This window comes from Cornus florida, unplaced genomic scaffold (assembly GCF_030987335.1).
Source record: "Cornus florida cultivar Cherokee Brave unplaced genomic scaffold, ASM3098733v1 CherokeeBrave_3.0.0_Hap2_Chr11, whole genome shotgun sequence".
NCBI lineage: Eukaryota > Viridiplantae > Streptophyta > Magnoliopsida > Cornales > Cornaceae > Cornus > Cornus florida.
The window spans coordinates 100669709-100695573 of record NW_026775581.1 but is presented as its reverse complement, the minus strand read 5'-3'; the positions used below and the strand labels follow the sequence as shown (position 1 = coordinate 100695573).

At 34.8% G+C, this 25865-nt stretch overlaps 1 protein-coding gene across 2 annotated transcripts; it reads left to right on the top strand.

The window, feature by feature from the left end:
- Positions 1 to 2655: 2655 nt before the first annotated feature.
- Positions 2656 to 25248, top strand: LOC132286065 (serine/threonine protein phosphatase 2A 55 kDa regulatory subunit B beta isoform-like). Of its 2 annotated transcripts, none has more exons than XM_059788319.1 (14): positions 2656 to 3141; positions 5920 to 6023; positions 6134 to 6232; positions 6314 to 6433; positions 7559 to 7765; positions 8414 to 8505; positions 9973 to 10091; positions 10733 to 10856; positions 11221 to 11344; positions 23862 to 23930; positions 24023 to 24114; positions 24201 to 24278; positions 24372 to 24439; positions 24548 to 25248. In XM_059788319.1, the coding sequence occupies exons 1-14, from the start codon at positions 3024 to 3026 to the stop codon at positions 24682 to 24684; spliced, it is 1551 nt and encodes a 516-aa protein (XP_059644302.1). In that variant the 5' UTR covers positions 2656 to 3023; the 3' UTR covers positions 24685 to 25248. The 2 variants fall into 2 exon arrangements, with proteins under 2 accessions (XP_059644302.1, XP_059644301.1); XM_059788318.1 differs by having other exon boundaries at positions 7559 to 7768.
- The last annotated feature ends 617 nt before the right edge of the window (positions 25249 to 25865 follow it).

The following is a 25865-nucleotide window of genomic DNA, read 5'->3' as shown; positions in this document are numbered from 1 at the left end:
TACTTCTTCCACACTGCTACATGACTATGCCATTACTGTTTTTTACCTTACCAAAAATGGTTTTTTTTTCTTCCAACCCTAGGTAACACTGGGAATCCACTTAGTAATACCCTCAAAGGTTCTGCTTCTTTTTTCTTTTTCTTTTTTTCCCGTCCAAGGAGAAAAACTTTGTTGTGCCTGTTACAAGTGCGAGCGCATGTATTACACGAACAGTCCGAATGTACCCGTTGCAATTTTCTCCTATCCAAGCACTCAAAGATTCTACTTGAATAATTAGTTGAAGATGGCAAGAATAAGCAAAAAAGATTTACATAAAGGTTTTCGTAGATAAAAAAGGCATATGATAGAGAGTGAAAGACATAACTTAGTGGACTTTATGAAGAAAACAAACTTGAACAAAAATGAAAACTATTATTCAGGAGATGTATATGAATACAGATTCTAAAGCTCACTCTCTATATATAGTGAGGGATTTTATTTTTTTTTAATTTATTTTCCTTAAAAAATATAAACGTAGGATTGCATGAAAGATCAATAATACTAATTTCAAGTCTATTAACAATAATTTTACATGAAAATAACAAAAGACTTATGAGGAGACATTTACTAATGACATTGTGCTATCGAATGCTTTTAAAAAACAATAAAACTATACAATTAGAAATGTAGAGAAATACATTGGAATCAAAAGGTAAAAAAATTAGTAGCACTAAAAATAAATGTATGAAATGTAAATTTAATACATTATCAAATACTAATAATATAATAATCACACTTCAAAACCAAATAATTAAAGATGGCCAGATTGATGGACATTTAAGTAATAAAACTCGAAAAGTTGGACAAAATAGAGGCATGTTAGTGGTATTTTATTAAATAAAAATGAAAACAAAAAAAAAAAAAATTCTTTAAATAATTATTATGCCAACGGTTTTATATTGAGAGTGTTGGGTTTTAAAAAGCGAAATAAAAAATGTATTTATGTAATTAGCTATATGAGAATGTAATAGATGGCTATATATATATATATATATATATATAAGAATGTTAAGAGTGACGGTAAGAGATAATGTTATTAAAATTAGATGATATATACACGTGTAACCAAGACTTGTGAATGTACCAGTAATAAAGGAAGAATAGTTTCCATATAAAGCAAGAAACTGATGGGCGAGCAAAATTAGCATGGAATGAAACTACTATAAATAGTTTTTTTAAAGTTACGTATATATTAAAGATGGTCCCTAATAATAGATAATTTATGTATCCTATCATTCACATGGTTTAGGACAGAGAAGGTGATACATTTTTTCAATTACACAATTAGACACGCAAAACAATTACTATAATTTTGACAAATTGACATTTTCATGAATAGTAAACAACTAACAATAAAATTATAATAGATTAAGACATAAAGATAATATACATAATGGAAATTAATAACTAGAAATAAAAATTAGAGTTTAAGGATTTTTTTTTTTTTTTTTTGTGCAAGTATAAAAAATATATATATAAGCTGTACTAAGCACTCTTAACTCCTAAAAAATGGAAGGATAGGGAGGAATGAAATATCTCTAAGAAAGCTAGCAAAGAATGCAACCAACATATGAAAAAGCCCTCATGAATGCAGTTATATATATATAACGATTATTTACAACATAAAGATGGTATATAAATAAAATGAAACATCATATTTAATATATTTTATTAACAAATTTTATTATTAAAATATTCAATCCATTAGTTCATCCTTACTTTATTCTTTTTCTTACAAATTTTATCCGGTATGTATTGAAAATTTATATCACATTTTGTAGTCTGTTTTTCAAAGAATGATGATATTATTAGAAATATAAAGATTGACAAAAATGAATTTGTGAATTGAAATGGAATTTGCTCTCTATTTTTATTTTTGTAATCTTTTTTTTATTGGTAAAAACACTCACACACACCACTCATGATTTATTTTGATGCAGAGGAGATACAATTAAAGCACAAGGCCCTTGGTGAATTTGCTCTCTATCAATGCACCAACTCAAGCTTCGAGTGTAAAAGCAATCCATCTAAATCAAATCAGAACACTTCGGTATAAAACCAGCATAACATCAATACTATTTTTTCTTTGCTCAAAATCATATGATAATTAAATGGAAAGAGATCTTTTTAATATGAAATAATTTTTTTCAAATCATCTCTCATTTTTAACATTTGTACTTGTCTTTATTGTTTTTAATCAATTTAGTTAAGGTAAATGACATACAATTTGAGGTAAGACTTTAGTGGTTTGATCTCTATATTTACTCGGAGCAAATAAGTTATTGTTATAAGGTGATATTTGTCCCACATTGAATTTGAATGGAAGAAATATTAGGTATAAATGAATGGGTCTGTCCAACAACTTAATTTTTTTTGGATAAACATCGTAATTAGTATCAAAGACTGACTGTCATGCCAAGAAAAAGACGACAACTTTAACTTTTGAATAAATCGATTAACACTTAAGTTACCGACGTTGGAGATCAAATTGACACCTTGACTAATTTTATTTATTTATTTATTTATTATTATTATTTTTCTTTCGGAATAAAGATGCTACTACTATATTGGTAATTGTATCATATAACCAAAAATTATAAAAAGAGGATAGAGAGAATCTATTATTGAAAGAGCTTAGACAGATTGAGAACAGTGTTCTGTTTCTCCGAGGGCAAAGAACGGTTTACCACTCCAAATCCCATTTTTATCCCCGCACTAGGAGAGAGAGAGAGAGAGAGAGAGAGAGAGAGGAGAGAGAAAGTAAGAGATAGGAGAAAGAAAATCCAAATCGATGTTCATGTCCGCTGTTGTTATTTCGACTTGGAATGGTTGAATCTGTAGCTAACATTTTTCATGCATTTCTTGGCGATTCTGAAGCTGCGATCTTCTAACGAATGCTCCAAACCTAGACCGATCGCTTGATGCAGTGATTCGATTTTAGCTGATTTGGCGGTATATTTGGCCGTTGATTGGTCCGTTGAAAAATGAACAACGGTGGCGATGGAGAGGTCGCGGCAGCTCCGGCGGGCCCACCGCCGCCGCTCGAGTGGAAATTCTCTCAGGTCTTCGGCGAACGGACGGCCGGTGAAGAAGTTCAAGAAGGTACCCATACTGATACTGCCTCGAGTCACTTTGGATCCACAATCTTATTGGTGTATATGTTATGATTAGGGTTTGTTATGTGATTTTGATTTGTTTTTTAGATCTTGATTGTCGAATGATTAGTTGATTTATTGGCGATTAGGAAAAATAGTGAAGATTTGGATGTGGATTTGATATTGCTATGCTTGTTATGTTGATGCACCCATAGTGTTTTAATCAATCGAATAGAATGAACAGTATTTCACTACTCGAAAGAGTTAGTGCTAGTTTTTTATATTGACTTTAATTGCATAAACTTGTATTGGTATCAGAATCTGTCTTTTCAAGTTTTGAATGTTTGATATGATAGAACCTAATTTGGATTTCTATAATTATGTACCACTTCCTTAAATAGTGTGGTAGGACTTTGTTGCTCAAATGCATTGTGTTCACTGAATTACAAAGAAATTGTTTCGCCAGTCAAGTGGCAACAAATATTGGTTATTCAGTGGTGCATGTTTCCTTTGTTTATTCCCGTGTATGTGTGTGTGGATGGGTGTAAATAGATTTTACAAGTATTTTTATAGCATTCTAGCAGATAATACGCTAACCTACCTTGTACATAGTCCTATTCAAAGGGGAGAGTTATGCACATGTTATGGTTTAGATGTTTAACAGGTTGGTTAAACAATGGTCCTGCTATTTACAAGACACTGAGTAACATTGTTAGCAGCAGGTTGCCTGCAGCATGTTTTCCTATTTACATTACATAAGAGGGAAGAAAAGGAGAAGAGACAGGACGATTGGTTTCATGACGTGAGTGGAAGTGATTATTTTTTAGAAGAAATAGTTCGGCTATGAAGCATTATTAATTAGTACACTAGTTTAGAGGGGAAAAAAAAAAAAAAAAAAAAAAGATGGCGGGGAGTATTATAGTTGATGGAGTAATGGCTTACCTTATCTTCTCACTGTATAGATTTCTGAGGTGAAATAAATTTTCTTTTAGCTCATTAAATAATTGGTTTCAAGGTTAAATGTATGCGAGCTTTGACAGCAAACTTTGGCAAAATAAAGATAATATGGACACCAATGTAGGGTCTGGTGCATTGTCATCACTGTGGACAATTGCTTTATAATGATTTTCAGTTGCTTTTATGATTGATTGAGAATCTACTTAAAAAAAAAAAAAAATGATTGATTGGGAGTCTTACAAGTTTGAAACATAATCACGTGAACTTTTCATGTTTTTCTTGATTTTGTATCTTAAGTGTTGCATTAGATATCACGCTTCGTCAGATTTCCGTTACAATGGCTAGTGTTATGCCGCTTATGCCAATTGGTTTTCTGCTCCCTGAACGGCCACACTATTGGACCTTCCAAAGATAAGTGCCTTTTGTTTCCACGCTCGTCTTGTCACCAACTTGATGCTTCATTCTAAAAACCCATAAACGAGGTATCTTGGACCCTTCAAAGAAACGGGCTCCATGTTTTACTCTTGAAGCCTAGATAATATTGACAAACTTTGTTTCCCTGCTATTTTTGCTTTTCAATTAGTTTCTACCACCTCATATTTATACCGTTTATTCTGAAATATCATTTTTTAAAAATGACTTTGGCAATGTTCCATGATTATTGGGGGCTGATGTGCACCAAAGTAACATTGGTGATGAGTCACATTTTGTGGTTTCCATAGCCTTGTCTTTGTTGAACAGAGTGGGAATTAGTATTTCCAACAGGATGTTGTTTTCTAGAATCTAGCTTGTTGAAGAATGTGCGGAAGAATAACTTGCTGGTTTGTAGTAGAACATCTCTAACTTGCTGGTTTGTAATAGAAGCAGGCTGAGTCAGCATTTTGATCACAACTGGCAACTTTGGACTTTGGGGTAGTGAAAATATAGAATTTTATGGGTGGTATAGGCATTTTCTAGATTAAAAGAAACAAAAAGATCTTCGCTCTAGGTGTTTGAGAATTTATATGATCAAAGAGTTCAAGTTGGCATTCTCTTGGAAAGTTGGTGGAATACTAGCTGTGAAAAATCCTTGAGTGTTGATCCATCAGTTGGGATCTTTGCTGGACTTTGATTGTGTGCTAGAGTTGGTCATGCTGATCAAGTGCTGTCCACACTCTACAGGCTGGAACAAGAAATACAGTCACATGCTGATCCAATTATGCTCGTAAAAGAATAAATGATAATAAAAAAGACAGTAAAAGGTGATTCATTCTGTTATGCGACATTGAAGGTTGATTACACAGATGATTACATGGTTTCAGTCAATTATTGGCAGGGCATTTTGCTTTCCATCTATACTATGCTACATAAATGTAATCTATATTGTTTTAGTGAACTTCTAGTTGGTGCACAGCACTGTATATATGGCTGCATAAGCCAATTTGGTGCCCCTATTGCATAAATCATTTGACAACTAGTTTCATGGTAGTTATGACTAGGAAATCAATTAGTTGGTAGAAAATTAGAAATCCTGGGAATAATAATAATGATTTATGATTTACAAACGTGGAAAAGTCGGGCACTCCCCCTCCGCCCTTCACCGTATACCTCTCCGTGTGTAGCTGTCTCTTTGATTGTATGTCTATGCATGTGTTGGAGCCTTAGAGGTATATACCATTAAAGTTCTGAGAACATTGCATGATGGCAGCAGATGCAAAATAATTGCTGATTTGTGGTAATATGGTAGCCAAGTATTGTAGTGAAGCTATCATTTCTTAGTGTATCTGAGCAGGCTTATAACTGGATTCACTAATCTATTTTCTTTGAATGTTATTTCTTTATTTTGCAGTTGATATCATTTCTGCAATTGAATTTGATAAAACCGGTGATCATCTTGCTACTGGTGACCGTGGTGGCAGGGTGGTTTTATTTGAAAGGACTGATACAAAGGATGTGCGTTATGTTCAGCTCTTGTGGATTTTTTAGCAAATCTGGACATACTTATATTTTCTTATTGCTTTTTGTTTGTTGCAATATAGTAATACTTTCTTCCTTTGTAATAGCATGGTGGGAGTCGACGGGATCTGGAGATGATTGATTATCCAATTAGTAGACATCCAGAGTTCCGTTATAAAACTGAGTTTCAGAGCCACGAACCTGAGGTATTCATTTTCACCAATCCTTTTTGCTTCTTGGATTTGGTTGTTTTTATTCATTCCGCCTTTGCATCTTTCTGCCTTCAGTTTGATTATCTCAAGAGCTTGGAGATTGAGGAGAAAATCAACAAGATCAGATGGTGCCAAACAGCTAATGGCGCCCTATTTCTTCTATCTACTAATGATAAAACCATAAAATTCTGGAAGGTGGGAAAATAATTTTTTTTAGAGCCTTTTGAATCTTTTTTAATATTTGATTTGTATATTACGTGGTAGTAATTACTGTATATATCTTCAGCTACCCCCAACCCACCATACAACTTTCAGGTACTGAATTGGTGTATTTTCTTTGTATGGAACATCGGATTGCAATTATATTTCACCCAGTAGAGGCCTGCACAGTAGGGTTGGGTTTTTATTTTTTTATTTTTATTTTTTTATCTCCCCCTGCGATATATGTTCTGTAAACTGTGGATATATTGATGAATTATAATCAATTTCAGTCTATCTGTTCAAAATTTGTTATACTCTTGTTGTATGTAATTTTTTTTTGATAGATCTCGTATGCTACAATGCCCAGAATTTTATTTTATTTTTTTTGATAAGTGTTTATTTTAATGTAATGGAATGTCTATTTTCCAGTTGCACATTGCAAGTTATTACCTATTCAGCATAAGAAAGGACACGTTACCCTCTATCTATCAGGCCCCTTTCATTACATCGGAAATTCTAAAATTAGTATGATTATATTTAAGCTATTCAAAATCAATATAAAATAGTATTTGGAACAGGTGGTTTTTAGAAGAGACTGTTGGTTTCTGCATCTCGTATCTGTTATGCAGATGGCCTCAAATATAGGGAAACAAGGAAGGTTCTGCTGTTGTGGTTGATAGGCGGCATATGTAAGACCCTGGTACAGTTTATGAGCATGAATCCTTAAAGTTTTTGAGACTTTGAGTTGAGATGTTCTCTAAGAGTGATGCCCTGTGTTGCCATCAAGTGTGCTAACCCATTGATTGGTCTTTGAGGTGTTGCTTAGTTTAAATAAGTTGAATTACGAATATGTTTTGAAGATTATTGCAAAATCTCATAATATGAGGAAGGCCAATATGCTCTTTGCAGAGTTGCCCTCTATTAGAGTGGTTGGGCAACAACTTTGAGCCAGCTTTGCCTGTTTCTAATTTTGTATTTTAGTTTATTCTAGTTGAAAGAATGTCTTCACATTGATTACTATTTGAAGTAAGTAAATTTGTTCAACAGTTCTGTGTGTTATGGATGGTTTTTCCCTGCACTTGCTGACTTGTACACTACTTTCATGTTTGAATAACGCAGGTCCAAGAAAAGAAGGTCAAGAAAATATCTGACATGAACATTGACCCTTCCAAAGCTGTTGGAAATGGAGCTAGTGCCAATTCAAGTGTCTCTTCTAGCCCTAGACCATATGTTGCCAATGGAGGATATTCAGATAGATCTTCCAGTTATTCGAGCAATGACTTTTCATTCCCAGCAGAGGGTGTTCAATCGCTACGCTTACCCGTGGTAGTTGTACACAACCTAAGCTATTTGAATTCTTACAATGACAATGGTTAAATAATGACCCAGAAAAAAGAGGTTAAATAATATGTAATTTGTAAAGGTCAGTATCTTCAAATTTTGTCATTTCAAATGTGGCTGAATTAACCTGATCATGTTGTGAGAAGTGCACTTGAGCACTATAAGGAAAAATGGAAAAAAAAAACACAAAAAGGAAGCACAGAGGTATGACTAGTTGTACTTGTGATCCCTCGCCTTGACTGATAATTGAGGCATAACTTTTGATGCAAGGTGCATGGATTGAATCTGCAGTCTTTCCATTAGCATAAGCTTTGTTCTATTGAGTTAAATGATCACGTTAACAGTTTCTTGTTTTTTCTTGTAAATACATATGTACATATGTTTGAACTTTCTTTTTGTTAAGAGTAATGATAGGCGAAACCTTTTCCCCTTTTGTTAATAATAATCCATGTATGTATATTTTTACCTGTAAATTTATTAAAAAAATGTTAATCTGCAATCTAATTAGGCAACAATGTTTATTTGTTTCATTTAGTCTTTAAGTTCACTCTCTTGCTTCCATGCTTGAAAAAGAGGGGAAATAAAACTACCTACGTATGAATCCACGTGGCACTTACAATGTACTATCTGCAGGTAACTAGTCAAGAGACCAGCCTCATGGCCAGATGTAGAAGGGTATATGCTCATGCACATGACTACCATATCAATTCAATTTCAAATAACAGGTGGAGATCCATACTTTGTTGAAGAGTGTGTGTTTTTGTCTCTCTCCAATAGAATTTGATTGTTCGTAACTTGTTGCTTCAATCTTTTTTATATTTGGTTGTTTCTTGACCTTGAAGTAGTGGTGCTCTGATATATTCTTTGCATATTATTACTCTTACTCCGTTTTCTTCCTCATATTCTTTGCATATGATCTATGACTAAAGAATTAAGATACATGTATTAAAGTGTTTTTTTAACTAGCGATAGTATTTTTATAAAAAATTGGTGCAGCGCTTTGAAATGCATTATTAGTGATCAAGCCTTGTAGCTGAAGGTGCAAAAAGGTGGGAGAGGATGTCTGTAACGTGGATTGATTTAACTGGATTGTTTCAATAAATATGTATTTATAGTTGACTGAAGGCATACTCTTTGGCTGTTCGGATGGGGCCTAATTTGACGTACTGTGAGAAGACAGGACGGTATTTATCTTGGTGGTATGCGGGTGAGGGAATTTATATCCAAGTATGAAAACATAGGATGTGTGTTTCCTGCCCCAACATGTGGGATGGCTTGATAAGAAGCTTAATTTAGCTGCTAGTGGCTTCATGGCATGGGCTATATGTAGACTGAACACTCCTCCCTTTCTCAGACACATTCACTATACACATACAAAAGAAGAAAAATAATAGAAATAATGAAAATCTAAATGTCCACCATCACCACCACTTTGTCAGGAGTAGATGATAGTTAAAAAGATGTTTACATATTACTTGTACATGTTAATTTTACAGACATGTACAGATGCACGTCTAGGACAAGTAAAACAGAGAATTTTGTGATGAAATGTTTAATTTTCACGTTTCTGTCTTTCTTTAAGATCATAAAAATGAAAAACCTCTAGTTTCTTACTGAAAAACTGTGTACTCATGCTTGAGTTTTTGTTTATTTGTCTAAATTTGTGAGAAGGTTAGCTGTCTATATATGGAGAGACTAAAAGAAGATTTTTCCATATGTACGAAAAGAAACCTGGCTGAAGTGGTCCATGGTGGCTCTCTTTATTGTTTTTATCACTTTTGTTTATGTATTTTATACTTGGGCCACTAAATATCATTCATCTTAGGAGAACAAACATGGTGACTTGGCCTTTTTTTTTTTTTTTTTTTTTAACATGTTCAAAGTTTGACTGTTCAATAATTTTAAAACATGGTTGTTTTTTTGTTTTTATTTTTATTTTGTGAGTGGATCTGGCTAAATCTGAATTCGAAAGTACCCTCTGATACAGAACAAGTGGGTAAAAACCTTGTTTTGGGATTATTCTTTCTGGATTATGTGTGGTAACTGTCTTCCTTTTTTTATTTTTTGCTCACACTGTTTTATAGACTTGATGTATAATTTTTAACAGCCAAAGAAGACTGATATCTTGTCTGCTACTGATCTATAATATAATTTTAGATATTTTTTCTGACTCTCTCTATCTCAATTTCTAGTGATGGAGAAACGTTTATATCAGCTGATGACCTGCGAATAAACCTTTGGAATTTGGAAATTAGCAATCAGAGCTTTAATATTGTTGACGTGAAGCCTGCAAACATGGAGGATCTAACTGGTATGATTAACATTCTATTGATGTCTCTGGCTTTCTTTTTCTTTTTCGTTCTATGTTTGGTTTCTATCTCCTCTACAGAGTGGTAGGTAAGGGTTCGAATCCCCGTAGGGACAAATTGGTGTGTGGTTTCTTGCCAATGGAAAAAAAACAAAGATGGACTTGTTCAGCAGATTCTGGTTTTATGAAGTAGGGTTCTACTTCTTGGTGCAGTGGGTGCATATGGTGCTCATATTCTTACTGTCATTCACATATTTGTTAATAAAACATTTATCTTTCTCCATGTTGGTGATTTTATTCTGCTTGTTACAGGATATGAGGACTGTCAGGGCAGCTAAAATCATGTCAAACCTTTTTTTTTTTCCTGATGACATTAATCGGACACTATTCCCTTGAATATGATATTAATAGAGTATTTGAAATGCCCAACCTTAACCGCAATTTCCTATGAAGCTGTTGGAGTTGTTTTCTGCAGTACTGTAAAATTGTAAATATAGGCAACCCAGTGATTTCCGGAACTGCCCCTCAATGAATTTCTTTACAATCCTGATTTCCTATCTGTATACATTTTTTTTAGATGTGACCTATTTGTTTGATTTACTACATATTTGTGCTTTAAAACAGTAATTTATTTGTTATGGCAGAGGTGATAACGTCAGCGGAGTTTCATCCTACTCATTGTAACACGCTAGCATATAGTAGTTCAAAAGGATCGATCCGTCTTATTGATTTGCGGCAATCAGCTTTGTGTGATACACATTCTAAATTGTAAGTGTTTTGGTGGCTTTTGTCCTGATTTAGTTATTCCTGTATTGCATCTGCCCTTGAGAAAACAAAGCTGAAAGAAATTTAGAGACATGCTGGCCTGATTCTATCCCCTTTCCTCCCCACACACACGCACCCACACACGCACACACAAATAATAATAAGAATAAAAGAAAAAGAAGGAAGAAGAAGAAGAAGAAGACGAAGAAGAAGAAGAAGAGAAAAAATGGGGGAAAAAATAAAGAAAAAGAAACGTAGATAAATAAATAAAAGAAGTAGCATTAGCATTTTGAGTTCCCAGTCTGAACATTTAAATTATTTTGAATGCAATTGGTTTGGATCAAATGATGATGTCCTTTGCATACAGGTTTGAGGAACCAGAGGCACCTGCTTCAAGATCTTTTTTTACCGAGATAATAGCCTCAATTTCAGATATTAAATTTGGGAAGGAAGGAAGATATATACTTAGTCGTGATTACATGACTCTTAAGGTTCGAATGTTATATTAGCCATGAACTTGAGATTTATATTTGGTACTTTACACTGCTAGATGCTTGTGATTTGGAGTCTGGAGTGAGGCATGTGTGTGGGACTTTTGACTCTCTTATGATGCCATAATAACAACAATATGTAGTCTACATTTCCTTCATAAAAATCATGGTAGTTAAAATCCCGATCGGTATTGTAGAATCTTACAATCCTACAATTCCAAATTGCCTAATCGATCTGGATCACATGAAAATTGTTGGGAAGTAGAATTGCAGTAGGATCGGTATAATCGGAAGTAGGATCGTAGAATTGCATGGGATCGGTATAATCGGAAGTAGGATCGTAGAATCACATGGGATCGCACGATCCTACTGATCCTACTAAATCGTGTTGTTTTGCTTTTCTTCTAAATTTAATTGGGCATCCAACCCATTTGGGGAAAATTAATGTAATTATTTTAAATATAAAGCTCAACTCTTTAGCCTAATTGCATTAAAACAAAAAAATAAAAATTAGAGACACAACGCATAATGAATTTCAAAGGTATGACTGAAAACTTCAAAAATTTCCTCTATTTTTCTCTATTCTTCTTTCTTTTTTCAAAACAAGAAACATAATGAACTCTATTTTCCTGCCTATTCTTTGTCCATTCTGAAACAAAAACAAGTGACTTTTTTCGCCGTTCTTTCTTTGTTTTGTTCTTTTTCTGAACCAAAAAGTAAACTTTTCAACTAAATTGCTCAGACAAATACTTTTCTCTCTCTATTTCTATGTTCCCTTTTTCTATTTGTTTAGGCTTTACTTCAATTTCTTCTATGAGATTCTGCTTGATTGTTATGCTGACTTTTGTATAGAGGAAATCGAGAAATTGTTTCAAGTGTTTGCCACATGTCTTAGTATCTTTTAATGTTAATTGATTTTGTTCTCATATTGGTTGTTTAGCCTTGTTTTCTCCTTATATCGAAGATATTTGATTTGGAAAGTTAGTTTGAGTTCTGATCCTTCAATCACGATTCTATGGACCCCTCATCGATCCTAACAACCTTGATAAAGATACTATACATGTTTGTTTGGTAAGATGCTGAAATAGCAAAATGACTGTGTATATATGTGGCATACGGGAATCATAATGTTTGAATATGACATTTTCTCGGAATTTATCTTTTTTCCCTTTTAATAAGTAATAACAGGCATGGCTGAATGTACAAAAAGTACACCAAAAACTATTTTGCAATAACATGTCAACGTGTCTATGTAACTTGGGAATTGGCACGGCTTGTGTTAGATATATACTTCGGATACTTCCCCACCAAAATTGACTAAATAAGAAATAGAACACATGCCTTGTTCTCTCCAAGTTTTGTACTTCCCATATCTGTCCATGGGTTCAAAATGATTCCGAGCATCCATGTATGGAAAGTAGTTTTGCTTAAAAACTTCATTTTTCATTCCTAATTGGGAAAATTTGACTATTTTGTCAATAACCAAAGACTCGGGGATTAGACAAAACCTCTACCTAGACGCACTTATGCAGCAACATGAGTTCCTGAGTCCACATAAATAGACCATAAGTTAACAGAAGTCCCATAAGTTTCAATCTTTTTTAGAATCTGGGGATTGGAATTTTATTGTATCCTCGATTAAAATTCCTTTTACTTAGTAGGATCGAAACCGTTATGTCTGTAAAACACAATCTGTAGACTTTTTGGATGGGATCTTCATTTTAGATTAAGAGCCCGATTGGGATTGCTGTTAGAATGTTGAAAGCGCTTTTATTAATAGAGCTGTTATAAATTTGCTGTCAATAAAACGCAGTTAATAAAGCACTTTTTATACTTGAAACACTTTTAAATTTATTTGGTAATAATGTTGCTTAAAGCACTTCTATTACTAATTTTACTATATTACCCTTTAACTAAAATTTTGTTAATTCTCTAATATTAAATATTATAAAATTTCATTGAGTTCAATACTTTATAAATATCAAGTTGTATTCTTTTTTTTTTTTAAATATCACATATTTTGTTTATGATATAGAATTTGTATTTAGTACTAAAATATAAATGGAAGGTGGTTGGAGAGTCCTAGAATAAACTAGGATATTCGTTTGTTACAGAATCCCTGAATAACTAGGATATTGTTTGGTATTTATTTCTAGTAGGGTCAAAATTGTATTTATAAAAAATATAAAGGGATTTCATTGTCTAAAAAAAATTGGTTACCTAAAAAGATAAACCTCTATCTCTAACACAATTTTAAAAGCTACAATTCCTAACTTCACTTAAATGCGCTTTTTTGACCTAACCTCTACCACCTCTAAGCGCTTTTTTTTTTTTCCACCAAACACTGGACCGCAATTTTTTGTAAGGAAAGTGCTTTTGAATCGTAGAGAAGCAATCCCAAACACCCACTAAGTTCAGCTTCCAGGATCTTGGAAGAAGTTTAGATTTTGTGATCAAGCTGTGTCAGTGCTGTAATATCGGTTTATGTTGCAATTTTATTTGGACTTACTGAATGATAACTGCTACTTTTGCTTGAGCTTGACATTTGCCCCCGTCAAGTTTCTGGAGTTGGAAATGCTCTATCTTTTGGTGTCCCGGGCATTAAGTTGCCAAAAATATTTTATATTCTAGGGAAAAAAATAGAATTTTATAAGTATACGTTGAAATTTTAGAAGCACGAGTTACGAGTCTAGCCAAAAATACAACTCCGTATAGGTGAATGAAACTAATATGAAATTGCATGAGTCCTTCACTGCATGTCTATATTTTGAAATTCAAATGTAGATATTGTTGTGTGTTTGTGCAGCCATTATTTCTTTTCTTTTTATTTTTTTATTTGCCATCTGGAAGAGGAAATCTGCCATTGGTAGACATCTCAATAAAAGAAATTATTTTTTGGCCCTGGGTTCTTTTAACTCAGATTTTCTTATTTTTTTATGTCAAATTGTTTAGAGCCTTAGGCATGTGGTCTCCTGTTTTAGATGTTCTAGGGAACCAAATTTTATTTGGTGGTTGGGAATTTAGTCAGTATTCTAGGACAAAATTGTCCATGGAAATCCCAAGCTCCAGTTATCGATGCAACATTTTTTCTCGTCACTAACACTATAAGGTATAGATGAAAGTATATTGAACCGTTTGCAATTATCTATGATGTAGGCTGAAGTGAGAATATAGATGCACTTTTTTGCATTAATATACAATATAACAGAGAGAGAGAGAACAATGCAACTTATTCTGCTATCGAATGAGTGTAGTATTTTCCCATTTATCTTTCCCCTACTCCCCCCCCATCACGGCTTCTTTTTCCATTATCTCACTTTTGTTTTATCTCAATTCTTTGACTTCTCAACAATATATATATATATTTGGTTAGGTAAACAACTAAAGGCACACCCACACAATTTTGCCCCACTTGTGGCTTAAACCCCCCACCTCTTCTTTGCCCTTTGGGGGGGGGGGGGGGAGGAGAGTTTATACCACCTGGGCAAATGGCCTGGTTCTCGACTCTATGTTATGTAAAGCTCCAGGTTGTAAAATTGTTCTATCAGTGACAGCAGCACATGCTCTGTGTTGAGGCATCATGAATTCGTTTGCTACTTAAGTGCCCTGAAGTAGCACAGACACTTGGGGACTTCATTTCAAGAAATTTGAATGTCCTTTTAGATCATTATGAAATATTATTGTATAGTTTAGATTGAGGCATCATGAATTCATTTGTTTTTCTTCTGTGTTAGGGTAAACTGAAGTGTGAATGCAAATATTTTATTTCTAAAAAGTTGACCAAATATAGCATATGGGAATAGCATTCAGGCTTGGAGAAAAAAGAAAAATAAAAAATAAAAATAAAAAAGGAACAAAGAAGATACATAAACTCAAGACTGTTTTTCCCAGTTTTCTCTCTTGTTATTTATAAACACATGCTATGCATATCTGATGCCCATGCCAGTTTCAGTCTCATGTTATGTCCAATACAGATCACATGAAGAGTTTTTGAAGGAACATCTGATAATTCTAAGCACAACTCTTTCATGGATGCTAAAGCTTTATATCCAGGAAGGCAATAGTAATTCTGTTAGTCTGTGCAAAGACTTGTCTTAGTTTTTAGTCTTTATCAAGAAACCTGTGTATGCTATATTAATCACGGTAATTGAACATATTTAGAATTGAGAATGTTTTGGAAGAAACACGAGTTGAGAAAGTGACACTCTCTTCCACGCACACACGAGTTGGCATGTAATAGAATGCTGTCCATGTGCTTGTGGAACTTTACATTTCTTATATATATATATATTTTTTTTTTTCATAATTGGGTTTGTATAAAAGAAAGAAAAAGTATTTACAGGCGCACAGAGGGCATTCCCTCAGAATGAAGCAGAAATGGAAAAACCTATTGCAGAAAAAGAAATGAAATGTAAACAATTAATGCTAAATAATGTCCCCCTTAGGGACATTATAAACATCAAGAACTTCATATAAAATTTGTCGAGCCACCTCAGAGGTGGACCTAGAACTGTGGTCACGAAGTCTTCGATTTATCTCTTGCCAAATACCCCAAAGCCCAGCAACTAGCATAGTGTGAACCATTTTGCTACTCTGCTGCAAAAACCAAGTCAACAAAATTCAAAAGAGTAAAATTAGTCCTCCAATCAAGAGTGTCTCCTAACCATTTCCAGAAATTCCTTGCTAATGGACATTGAACAAACAAATGATTTCTGGTATCAATCCCTTGTAAACAAAGAGAACATCTTGGAGCCAACTGCACCTTTCTTCTCTGCAAATTATACATAGACGGTAGTCTATCTTGGAACAGAAAGACACCATTAACTGACCACCTCGGTCTAGCTTTGCCCCAGCAAATTTTAGACCAATTAACCTCTGGATTCATGACCCTACAGCTTTCCCACACATTTTTGAATGTGAAATTTCCTCCATACCAAAGTAACCTATCAGTTCTAGAGTGAATTGTCAATGTATACAAATAATCTCTAATAGGTTTAAAAATATCCTCCTGTAACAATTCAAAATTCCATCCACCATCAATCATTAGTTGCGACAATGATGAATTCCATGTGAAACCCAACCTTCTGACAATTCTATAGCCAAATTTCTGCAATAAAGTCGCCCCCTCACACCAAGGATCTGATATAGCTTTAAAGAACTGTCCATCACCAATTGAGAAATGAATTGCATTAAGCAAAGTTTCTCTTAACATTAATCATGTTCTTCCACAAGATTGAATGTGAAATCTTAGGAATAGCATCCCAAAAATTATAAGATGTTGTATACCTGTGATGAAACCAAGATATCCAAAGCCTATCCTTGCTTAAAAGGAAATCCCAGGCCAAGACACACTGAGAAGTGACCTGCAGATCTTTCAATTTCCTGATACCCAAACCTCCCTCATCTTTGGGCTTGCACATTATATCCCAGCTCAAGAGATGAAGTTTATTCATGTTTTCCCTGCTTCCCCAAACAAAATCTCTACACATCTTTTGAATTTGATTGATGACTGCTATAGGAAGTTGAAAAACGCTGCACCAGTAAAGACATGTAGGAGTAATAACCGACTTGATCAGCTCAGCTTTACCTGCAGTAGATAGCAGCTTAGTACTCCAATGAGAGAGCTTTTTGGAGATTTTATCAATAAGAGCATTACAATGGAATTTTCTGAAACCAGTAGAACTCAATGGTAACCCCAAATATTTGAAAGGAAAGACATCCTCCTTGCATTGAAGCATGTTCAAAATTGATCTCTTTCTTCTGGCAAACTTGGAAAAGATAACACGTTACTTTTCTGATAATTGATATGAAGACCAGCAGCATCCCCAAAAATCTTGAAAGTATGTTTAAGTGTTCTAGCATTCGAAACTGAAGCTTTGCAAGTAATCAAAAGATCATCAGCAAAAAAAGTATGACAACATGTGGATTTTGCTCTCAAGGCAGTATTTGACAATGTAAGTCTCCCCTCTGAAATAGAAGTATTAATAAGCTGAGATAATTGATCAACTACCAAAGTAAATAGCAGAGGTGAAAGGGGGCATCCTTGCCTTAATCTTTTTGAAGGTTGGATAAAACCAGTGGGAGATCCATTCACAAGAATTGAGTATCTAGTGGAATGCAAAAGGTTACTAATCCATTTGATCCAAATAGGACTGAAACCAGAAGTGATAAGAGTCTTCAAGAGGAAACTCTAAGAAACTGAATCAAATGCCTTAGTAATATCAATTTTTAAGGCCATGATAGGATGTTTGGATTTAAATTCACTAACCATTTCGTGTCCCATAATGATTGCATCTTGAATTTTTCGGCCTTTAATAAAGGCACTTTGTTCCAATCCCACCAAATTAGGAAGAACCAAAGCCAGTCTAGCAGCCAGAATTTTGGAGATAATTTTGTAACTGAGGTTGCATAAAGCAATAGGCCTGTAATCTTTAGGATTGACTGCATTTCCTACTTTAGGTATCAAAGTGAGGAAGGAACTGCTCACCCCAATTGGAATAGAACCCTCAATGAAAAAATATTCAACTGCTGCACTAACTTCAGGTTGGACAATAGACCAAAATGATGACAAAACCTAGCTAGGAAGCCGTCTGGACCAGGGGCTTTATCTGGTTTGAAATTCATAAGCACAGCTTTGATCTCTTCATCTGTTATAGGAGCATCTACAACCAATTTGTCATCAAGAGTTAAGATATGTCTTGGAGTAGCTTCAAATGCACAAGCAGTATTATTCTCTTGAAACAAGCCTTGATAATAATCCACAAACACCTTTCTTATCTCATCTGTTTGAGTTTTTACCTGTCCAGTATGATCTTCCATAGATGTAATTGCATTGAATTGATTGTGCTGCTTCATCTTGGAATAAAAGAAGGCTGAACATCGATCATTATCTTTGAGCCAATGAATTCTGGACTTTTGAGCATATAGAATCTCTTGAGAAGATAGAGCATCATGGTACTCATCCTTAGCTTGGTTCTCCTTTGTAAATAAATAATTTGTAGGATTATCAAGGAGTGATAATTGAACATCTTCTAAGGCCTGTTTAGACTTGTGAACCCTCTCTTCAATATTCCCAAATGAATTCAAATTCCAAGCTTTGACAGCAACCTTCACATTTCTGAGTTTTTTGAGAAGTATATGAAAGGGAGTCCCAATGATAGGAACTTCCCAAGCTTTTTTAATCACCTCAGAACTACCCTCTTGTAAGCACCAAATTTTTAACATCTTGAAGGGCTTTGGACCACTTGCAAATTGTCTAAAAATATTGATGATTACTCCATAATGATCAGAGGAGGAAGAAGCTGAATAAGAGATTTTGGTACCAGTAAACATCTGTAACCATGGGTCATTAGTAAACACCCTATCAAGCTTTGCCAAAATTCTTCTGTTGCTTCCTTGTCTATTGCACCAGGTCCAATCACCATTAGAGGCAAATATCTCAAATAAACCAGCCTTCTGCAGACAATCATTAAACTCATCAAGAACCCTTTGAGGAATCTTTTTACCTCCTTTTTTGTCTGAATGAAATCTTGTACCATTCCAGTCACCAACCACAAGCCAAGGGCCAATAACAATTGAGGCCTGAGAAATTAAGTGACTCCAAAGTCTTCTTCTACCTGCAATTGTATTAGAAACGTAAACTGGAGTACAATAAACAACCTCCCCAGTCTGTAAAATATGGACTTTAAGGAGACATTGATCCATCTCATTTATCATAGTAACTGAGAACATTACTGGATCCCAGCCAATCCAAAGTTTTCCTAAAACATGAGAATTATAATTGTGGATCCAACTCCATCTCCTATTAATATTTTCTGTAATAGCATCAAAATTGGGTCTTCTCACCCTTGTTTCTTGAAGACAGACAAAATGAGGGTCATTGGCTTTGATCCATTGTCGAACCTCTCTGTCTCCTGGGCTTGTTTAAGCCCCTCACATTCCATGATGCGATCATTTAGTGGTGTGGGGTAGGGAAGCACCCCCTTGACTCCTAGTAACCATTGGTGAAATCCGAGATGCAGTAAATTTCGTTTTGGGCTTTTGCTCACTCTGTGTAACTTTTGGAGATAATCCATCTTTAGATTTATCAATGCCCTCACAAGAATGTTCTGCACTTGGATCAGTCAGCACCACCTCTGGAATATTACCTTTGTTAGCTTGTGGTCTTGAGGAAATTTCAACCTGCAATATGGGGGTCTCTACTATCACAACATCTTGTTGTAATTCTTGAATTAACTTGCCCACTTGGAGTCTCTACAACCACTTCCTCTGGTATATTGTCTATTACATGCACAATAAGGGTCTCCTCTACCACAACCACTGATTGATCTGGAATAGGTGTCTCCGCAACCATTTCCTCTTCTGCATCATCTTGTTGTAATAATTGAAAAGTGTTTGAAGTTGGAAGGGAAATAATAGGTTGATGAACCGTATTATCTCTTAGAGACGTTTCTTCAAGCACCTCATCCACATCTTGAACCACCAGTTTTCCCTTCTGTTTCACTACCCATTTATCCACCAATTTTTTCTTCTTCGGCTTTGTCTGTAGATCTCTTTGAGGACAATGACCAGAAACATGATCAATTTTCTGACAGAGTGTACAAATTTGCGGCTTCCATTCGTATTCAAATTCAAGAACACAATCAACCCCATGAATATCCACCTCCATAGTATCAAGTAATTCTTCCTTGACATCTACTTCAACCATAACTCGAATATATCAACCTTTCTCCCTATTAATTTCTGTATCATCCATATATATTGGCTTGGCAAACGATGAACAGATCAACGAAACAACTTGTGTTTTCCTGCAGTGATCTGGGAGATCACATATCTTCAACCAAATTGGGACCGTTTCCAGCACTTCCTTCTTGAGATTAACATTCTTACTCCAACGTTTGAGGATTATAGGTCTTCCCTCAAATGTATGTATTCGTGACAAAACCTTCGTGACATCTGTATCATCATGGAATCGAACTAGGAAAAATCCATCTTTAAGATAAAGCAGAGTAAAATTCTTAGACCAACGTTTTTCCACATAAGATTTAAAGTAATGATAATAGGGTTTCTTCCCCATCACATAGCCAACCACTGATGAAGACCAATAATTAATTTCATCTGCGACATCATCTTCTTTGATCGATACCTTTGTTCCACGAACTGCACTGTGATACTGCAAGTTCTTAAAATTTGATGCGGCACCAAGAGGTGGGTAAGGATGTATTCCGGTTTGGAGAGCCCACCGGCGGGTTGGGGGAGGAGGTTTGGCCCTCCTCCATCACATTGAATTTTGTCCCGGCCACCTGCTATGCATGCAAACCCTAAAAAAAATCTGAATCGCTTTAATTTCGTAAGGTCTCAATGTTGACGAATAGGGTTTTTATTTCTTATATATATATATATTTAATACGATTGGTTGGTGCACTGACTCTCAAGTGTGAGAACACAAGTACAATGCTAAAAGCAGCAACTTTGTGCAAATAATGCCCAAAGATAAGTCCGTTTCAAGCCTATTTTCCAGCAACCTCAGTTGACGAGACCACCCTGATTGCAATAGGATAGGTCTGTTTTCAGTCTATCTCCCAGCAACCTTGGTTGAAAACGACCACACTGGGTAATGACCCTATTTGAAACTCACGAATTTGACAACAATAATAACTGCATGAACAGAGTACTGACATGGATTATCTTGTTTATACCCTTTTTTGCGTCTATGAAAAGTAGATAGTTCAAAATACTTCACCACATACTTGTGGAAAAGCTTTGCTGCCTCCCCTGTAGGGCACTCATCCGGTGCCGGGATAAAGACTGCGTACTCAGAGAACCTGTCAACTACCACCCTTTTTTGCGTTTATGGAAAGTAGATGTGAGAACTTGTATTAGGAGATCGCAAATTAAAGTTCGTTTCCTTTGGTAGGACTGGATTGAAGTTCTTACTGCGTAACAGTACAGCTTTTCTTTTAATAGCAGTTCTGCATTGATTCAAAAGATGAAATATTACAGTGCCATTTTCTTATAAATTGGCTCAAAACTCCAGCTTTGTTTTTCTTTATTTTTTTAATTATTATTATTTTTATTATTTGCACGTAATATGCTAGTACCGTTCTTTATTTTAACTATCACATATGCTGAGTAATATCATCTACTAGCATGAATGCATTTCCTTTCCTTGTTCCATCTACCACTAAATTGAAAGAGCTTTAAACGATTTAACTATCTTTAAGCTTGTATTTTTCTGAAGTCCCTCTATTTTTCATTGAATTTTCGTTGTTGATTTTTTAATGGAAAAAAAATGTCTACTGGAATGCTTTAGGCATTCGGACTTCATAAGGTGAACGGTTGTGTGGAATAGACTAAAAGTTTTGTATGAATGATTACTATGTAATAGGGAACTTATCATGGAATTTTGTACATATTGGCAAATACTTATTTATTTATTTATTTTTGGGACAACAGAGGGTGTCCCCTAATCCTTTGGATACATGCGATCACCCCAAAACCACGGATAGTAAATGCTTGGAGGAATTTTTTTTTTTTACGCTCCCAGGAATTGGACAAAAGACACCTGGGTATGACCCAGAGACCTTATGCCAACTCGTTTACCCGTGGGGTTAACATATATCAAACTTTTTGTTGGCTAATAAATTTTCAAGGAGGATTTTAGACTAGTGTTCAAATTGAAGTTCCTATTTTGGCCATAGCACCATAAATTAAAAAAAAAACTGTTCATGAACAGCTCAAAATCGTTTCAAACTCATTACTCCAAATAAATGTACTAGCACAAGTTGAGTTTTCAAGCTCACTTTGTAATGAACAAGCTTGAGCAAGACGAGTCTTTTGCTTGGTGCAGTCGTGATTTCTAGTCAAAGATGTTATATATATGTAATAAATAACTTTTTAAAATTAAGGGGGAACATTTTTATATTTCTTTGAAGTTTATTACACCATCATCAAATAAATATAACAATATTGGGAGGAGATATAGTCAACTGTGAGTTAGAACCTTCTTCCTTGGTTGGTGGGAGACTGAAAATTGTGCAATGGGGAGAAAAGAGTAGATAAGAGAGAAAGGAGGTGATGGAAAGGTGTATGAACCCGTTCTTTGATGATTGCTTGGTAATGATAATGCCAGTTGAATTCCAGTAATCCTCTCTTCCTCACAGCGTTATCTCCTAGTCTTCTATCTTATTATTCTTTTTATTATCTGGTCATTTTTTCTATAAAATATCTCTGAAATTCTCTGATCCTATTCTTGTTTGAACTATTTTCTTCAATGATCTTTCAGGTTACTTGTAATGTCATGATATGATGATTTGATTTTGAAAATTTGGCTTCTGAAATCTTTTCTAAGGTTTTCAGATCTGGATGTTACTTGTTTATTGATTTGGGACTTGGGGCTTTTCTTCCTCAAGCTTGGCCACCAGACAGTGGTGAGCCCAAGTTTGAACTAGAGGAGCCAAGAATTGGTGCTTGATCTGAGCCTGAACTCAATGGAGTCTTTCAGCCCAGTTGGAGTAAAATATTCCTGTTTGATCGGTTCGTTTGCACCCTAAGAGGCCCTTAAGTCTTGACGCTGTACTTCCGTATCAGAACAACTTTTTTTTTTGGTGTCACAATTCACTATATTTAGTTTATTCTTCTTGAAACAAATTACAATTTGTCAATGGAAATTAAAGTTAATTTTATAAGTATTTGTGAAGATTGGGTACATATAGTTTAGAGTTTGGAAAGTGATCAGGAGGGGGTGGCATGATACTTCCAGGCATATTTGCTTTGGAGTTAGTGGTCAGAGGGTTAAACTTTAGCAAAATAATTGGTGTAGGAATGTCCCATCTTGGGCTTTTGCAGATTTCTTTATTTCGAAAAGAAAGAGAGCTCGTGCAGATATCTTTGCCAATGCAGATGGTACTATGATAGGGGAGGTCATGGTCACTGACAACTTGGGTAGATTTGGAGGTTTGACTCACCGGAATCCTAGATTCATCCGAGCCTTTGCATGATTTAGGTGTTGAAGATTGTTGCTGTTATTGATTTGCTTTGATTGACAATATACTTTTGATGCTAAACAATTGGTTTTTGATTAATTTAACTGGTGATTTGACAATAGTTTTTTTACCTTAAAAATTGATTTTGGTTCATTGGATTGCTAAATTTGTTGAACTGTCCTTTATACAGAAATATTTACTGGATGCAACGTGACAAGTTTATATATATATATATATGTATGTATGTATGTATGTATATAAAGTAATATCAGTCATGCAGAAATTAGTGCACTGCTCAGTATTTGATACTTTTTTGCATTGTTATACATATATGTATGTCTTATGTACATGTTTTCATTTGTTCTCACTTGGAAAGCTTTGTACAATTATCTTAGGGTGTATTAAATACTAAATATCATGAGAATGTCTGCTGCCTGCAATTTTCCGTCGAGAACATAAAATTTGAACTTTGGTCCTGGTATACTTAGATTGCCTTTGTCTTTCTCACTGAAATCCTTTTTACTTGGTTTCAGTTATGGGACATTAATATGGATTCGGGTCCAGTTTCTACCTTCCAGGTTCATGAGTATTTAAGACCAAAGGTGAATTTTTTTCTTCAGATAAAACTTTACCCAAAATTTCTGCTTCTCTGATATGTAGGAGAACTGATTATTCTGTTCTGTATTGTGTCCAGCTATGTGATTTATATGAAAATGATTCCATCTTTGATAAATTTGAGTGTTGCTTGAGTGGGGATGGTCGGCGACTGGCAACAGGTTCTTACAGGTCTGCACAGATTTTTGTTTCATTTTGTCATTATATTTGTTTCCCTTCGGAATCGCATCTAAAAAGTTCTGTTAATGTTATCCCAGCAATCTATTCCGTGTGTTCGGTTGTGATGCGGGCAGTACTGAAGCAACCACTTTGGAAGCTAGTAAAAATCCCATGAGGTATCATTCCCAAAAAGATGTCAGTTATATGACAGATGTTGATATGATGTTGTAATGTTAATAATCATAAAAACTTTGGTATTCCCCTTCTAGGAGACAAGTTCAGACTCCTTCGAGGCCTACCAGATCCCTGAGCAGTATAACACGTGTTGTAAGACGAGGTCAAGATTTACTTGTCTTCTTTCCATTGTTTTTGCGATTTTTTTTGCCTTTTAGACACGGAATTTCAATTTACTACTACTAAAAAAATGCTGGGATGTTCATATCAGGAGCAGAAAGCCAAACAGTCGATGCCAATGGGAATTCTTTTGATTTCACAACAAAATTGCTCCACCTAGCTTGGCACCCAACTGAAAACTCAATTGCCTGTGCTGCTGCAAACAGCCTGTACATGTACTATGCATAAAGACGGTCCAGGAAGAAAATGTATTGTTACTCGGTTATCGTTTTTGGATTGCTGTTGGAGAAGGCTTGTTTCTGCTTCCCACCAACCACTGACTTGAACACCATTTCTTAAAATCTGAAGTGCCTCATAGATCTGTAGCACGGGATTTTACTATCGATGACAAGAAACGGCTGTCTCAGAATCCACAGGGAAGCAACTTGTGTTCGTTCCTCGGCAGTCAGCTTGCTTTCTTCTCCCCAGTTCCTCTTCACCAGCTATTTCTTTTATTTTTTCACCCATTCTTGTCAAAAGATGGGGCTCTTTTCTTCTTGTGTTGGGTTGAAGTTGGGAAAAGAAAATGTGATTGTAGCTCTCCTACAACCAATACTAAGGGATGTCCAATATTGCGACTAGTTTTACGGTAAATGTAGCTTTTACTTGAATCTTGTTGGAAAGGGTGCTGCAGCTAAATTGCAGTGCATCTGCCATTAAAATTCTTTTTTTTTTTTTCCTTTCTAGGATGGTTGTAGACTGATTTTTGTTATTATTTCCCCAATTTTAGTATTTTTTTTTCTTTCTTTTTTATTTTATTTTGGGCAATGATTTCAATTGATTTGTATTTTCGTATTCAAGTTGCTAAAATGAAACTGGATTATCCGGTTACATTGCTTGCAAGTTGGAACTATAGGATTGCGTTTGGATCTTTGATTTTAAAAATGAGGAAGGCTAGGATAAGAGGGAGGGGTTGACAAACCCCTTGGACTGTATTTTCACTTTATAAAGTGGATTTGGAGGATACGGTTAGGAAGAGGGTTATGTTTAATTTTTTTTTTTTTTTTCCTCATTTTACTTGCATAATAAAACTTAGGTATCATTTTTTTTTACCTAATAAGATTGATGTAGACTAGTCTTTCTTTTATTTAGTTATACGAACATGATAATTGTACTATCTTTTCTTTCTCATAATTAATACTACCTTTTTATCTAGTATAGATTTTTTTTAATTGTGTTCTTGCTAATTTAAGTGTCACAGTAATGTTCCTCTGTATGGTCTGGATAACCTTTCCTTCTGAAGCAGCTTACCCTGAGATTGTGTTTATGAGTTTAAGAAGAGAAGAGTTTTTCACTTGTTTGATAAAAGAGTTGGTAGATGAGGTCCAAACTCAACTAGTTTTTTATTTATTTATTTATTTTTTTTTTTT

Coding starts and splice junctions, on each gene's coding strand:
- LOC132286065 (XM_059788318.1), top strand. CDS start 3,024: ATGAACAACGGTGGCGATGGAGAGGTCGCGGCAGCTCCGGCGGGCCCA. Junction 8,506..9,972: donor AATTCAATTTCAAATAACAG/GTGGAGATCCAT, acceptor CTCAATTTCTAG/TGATGGAGAAACGTTTATAT. Junction 10,092..10,732: donor AAACATGGAGGATCTAACTG/GTATGATTAACA, acceptor TTGTTATGGCAG/AGGTGATAACGTCAGCGGAG.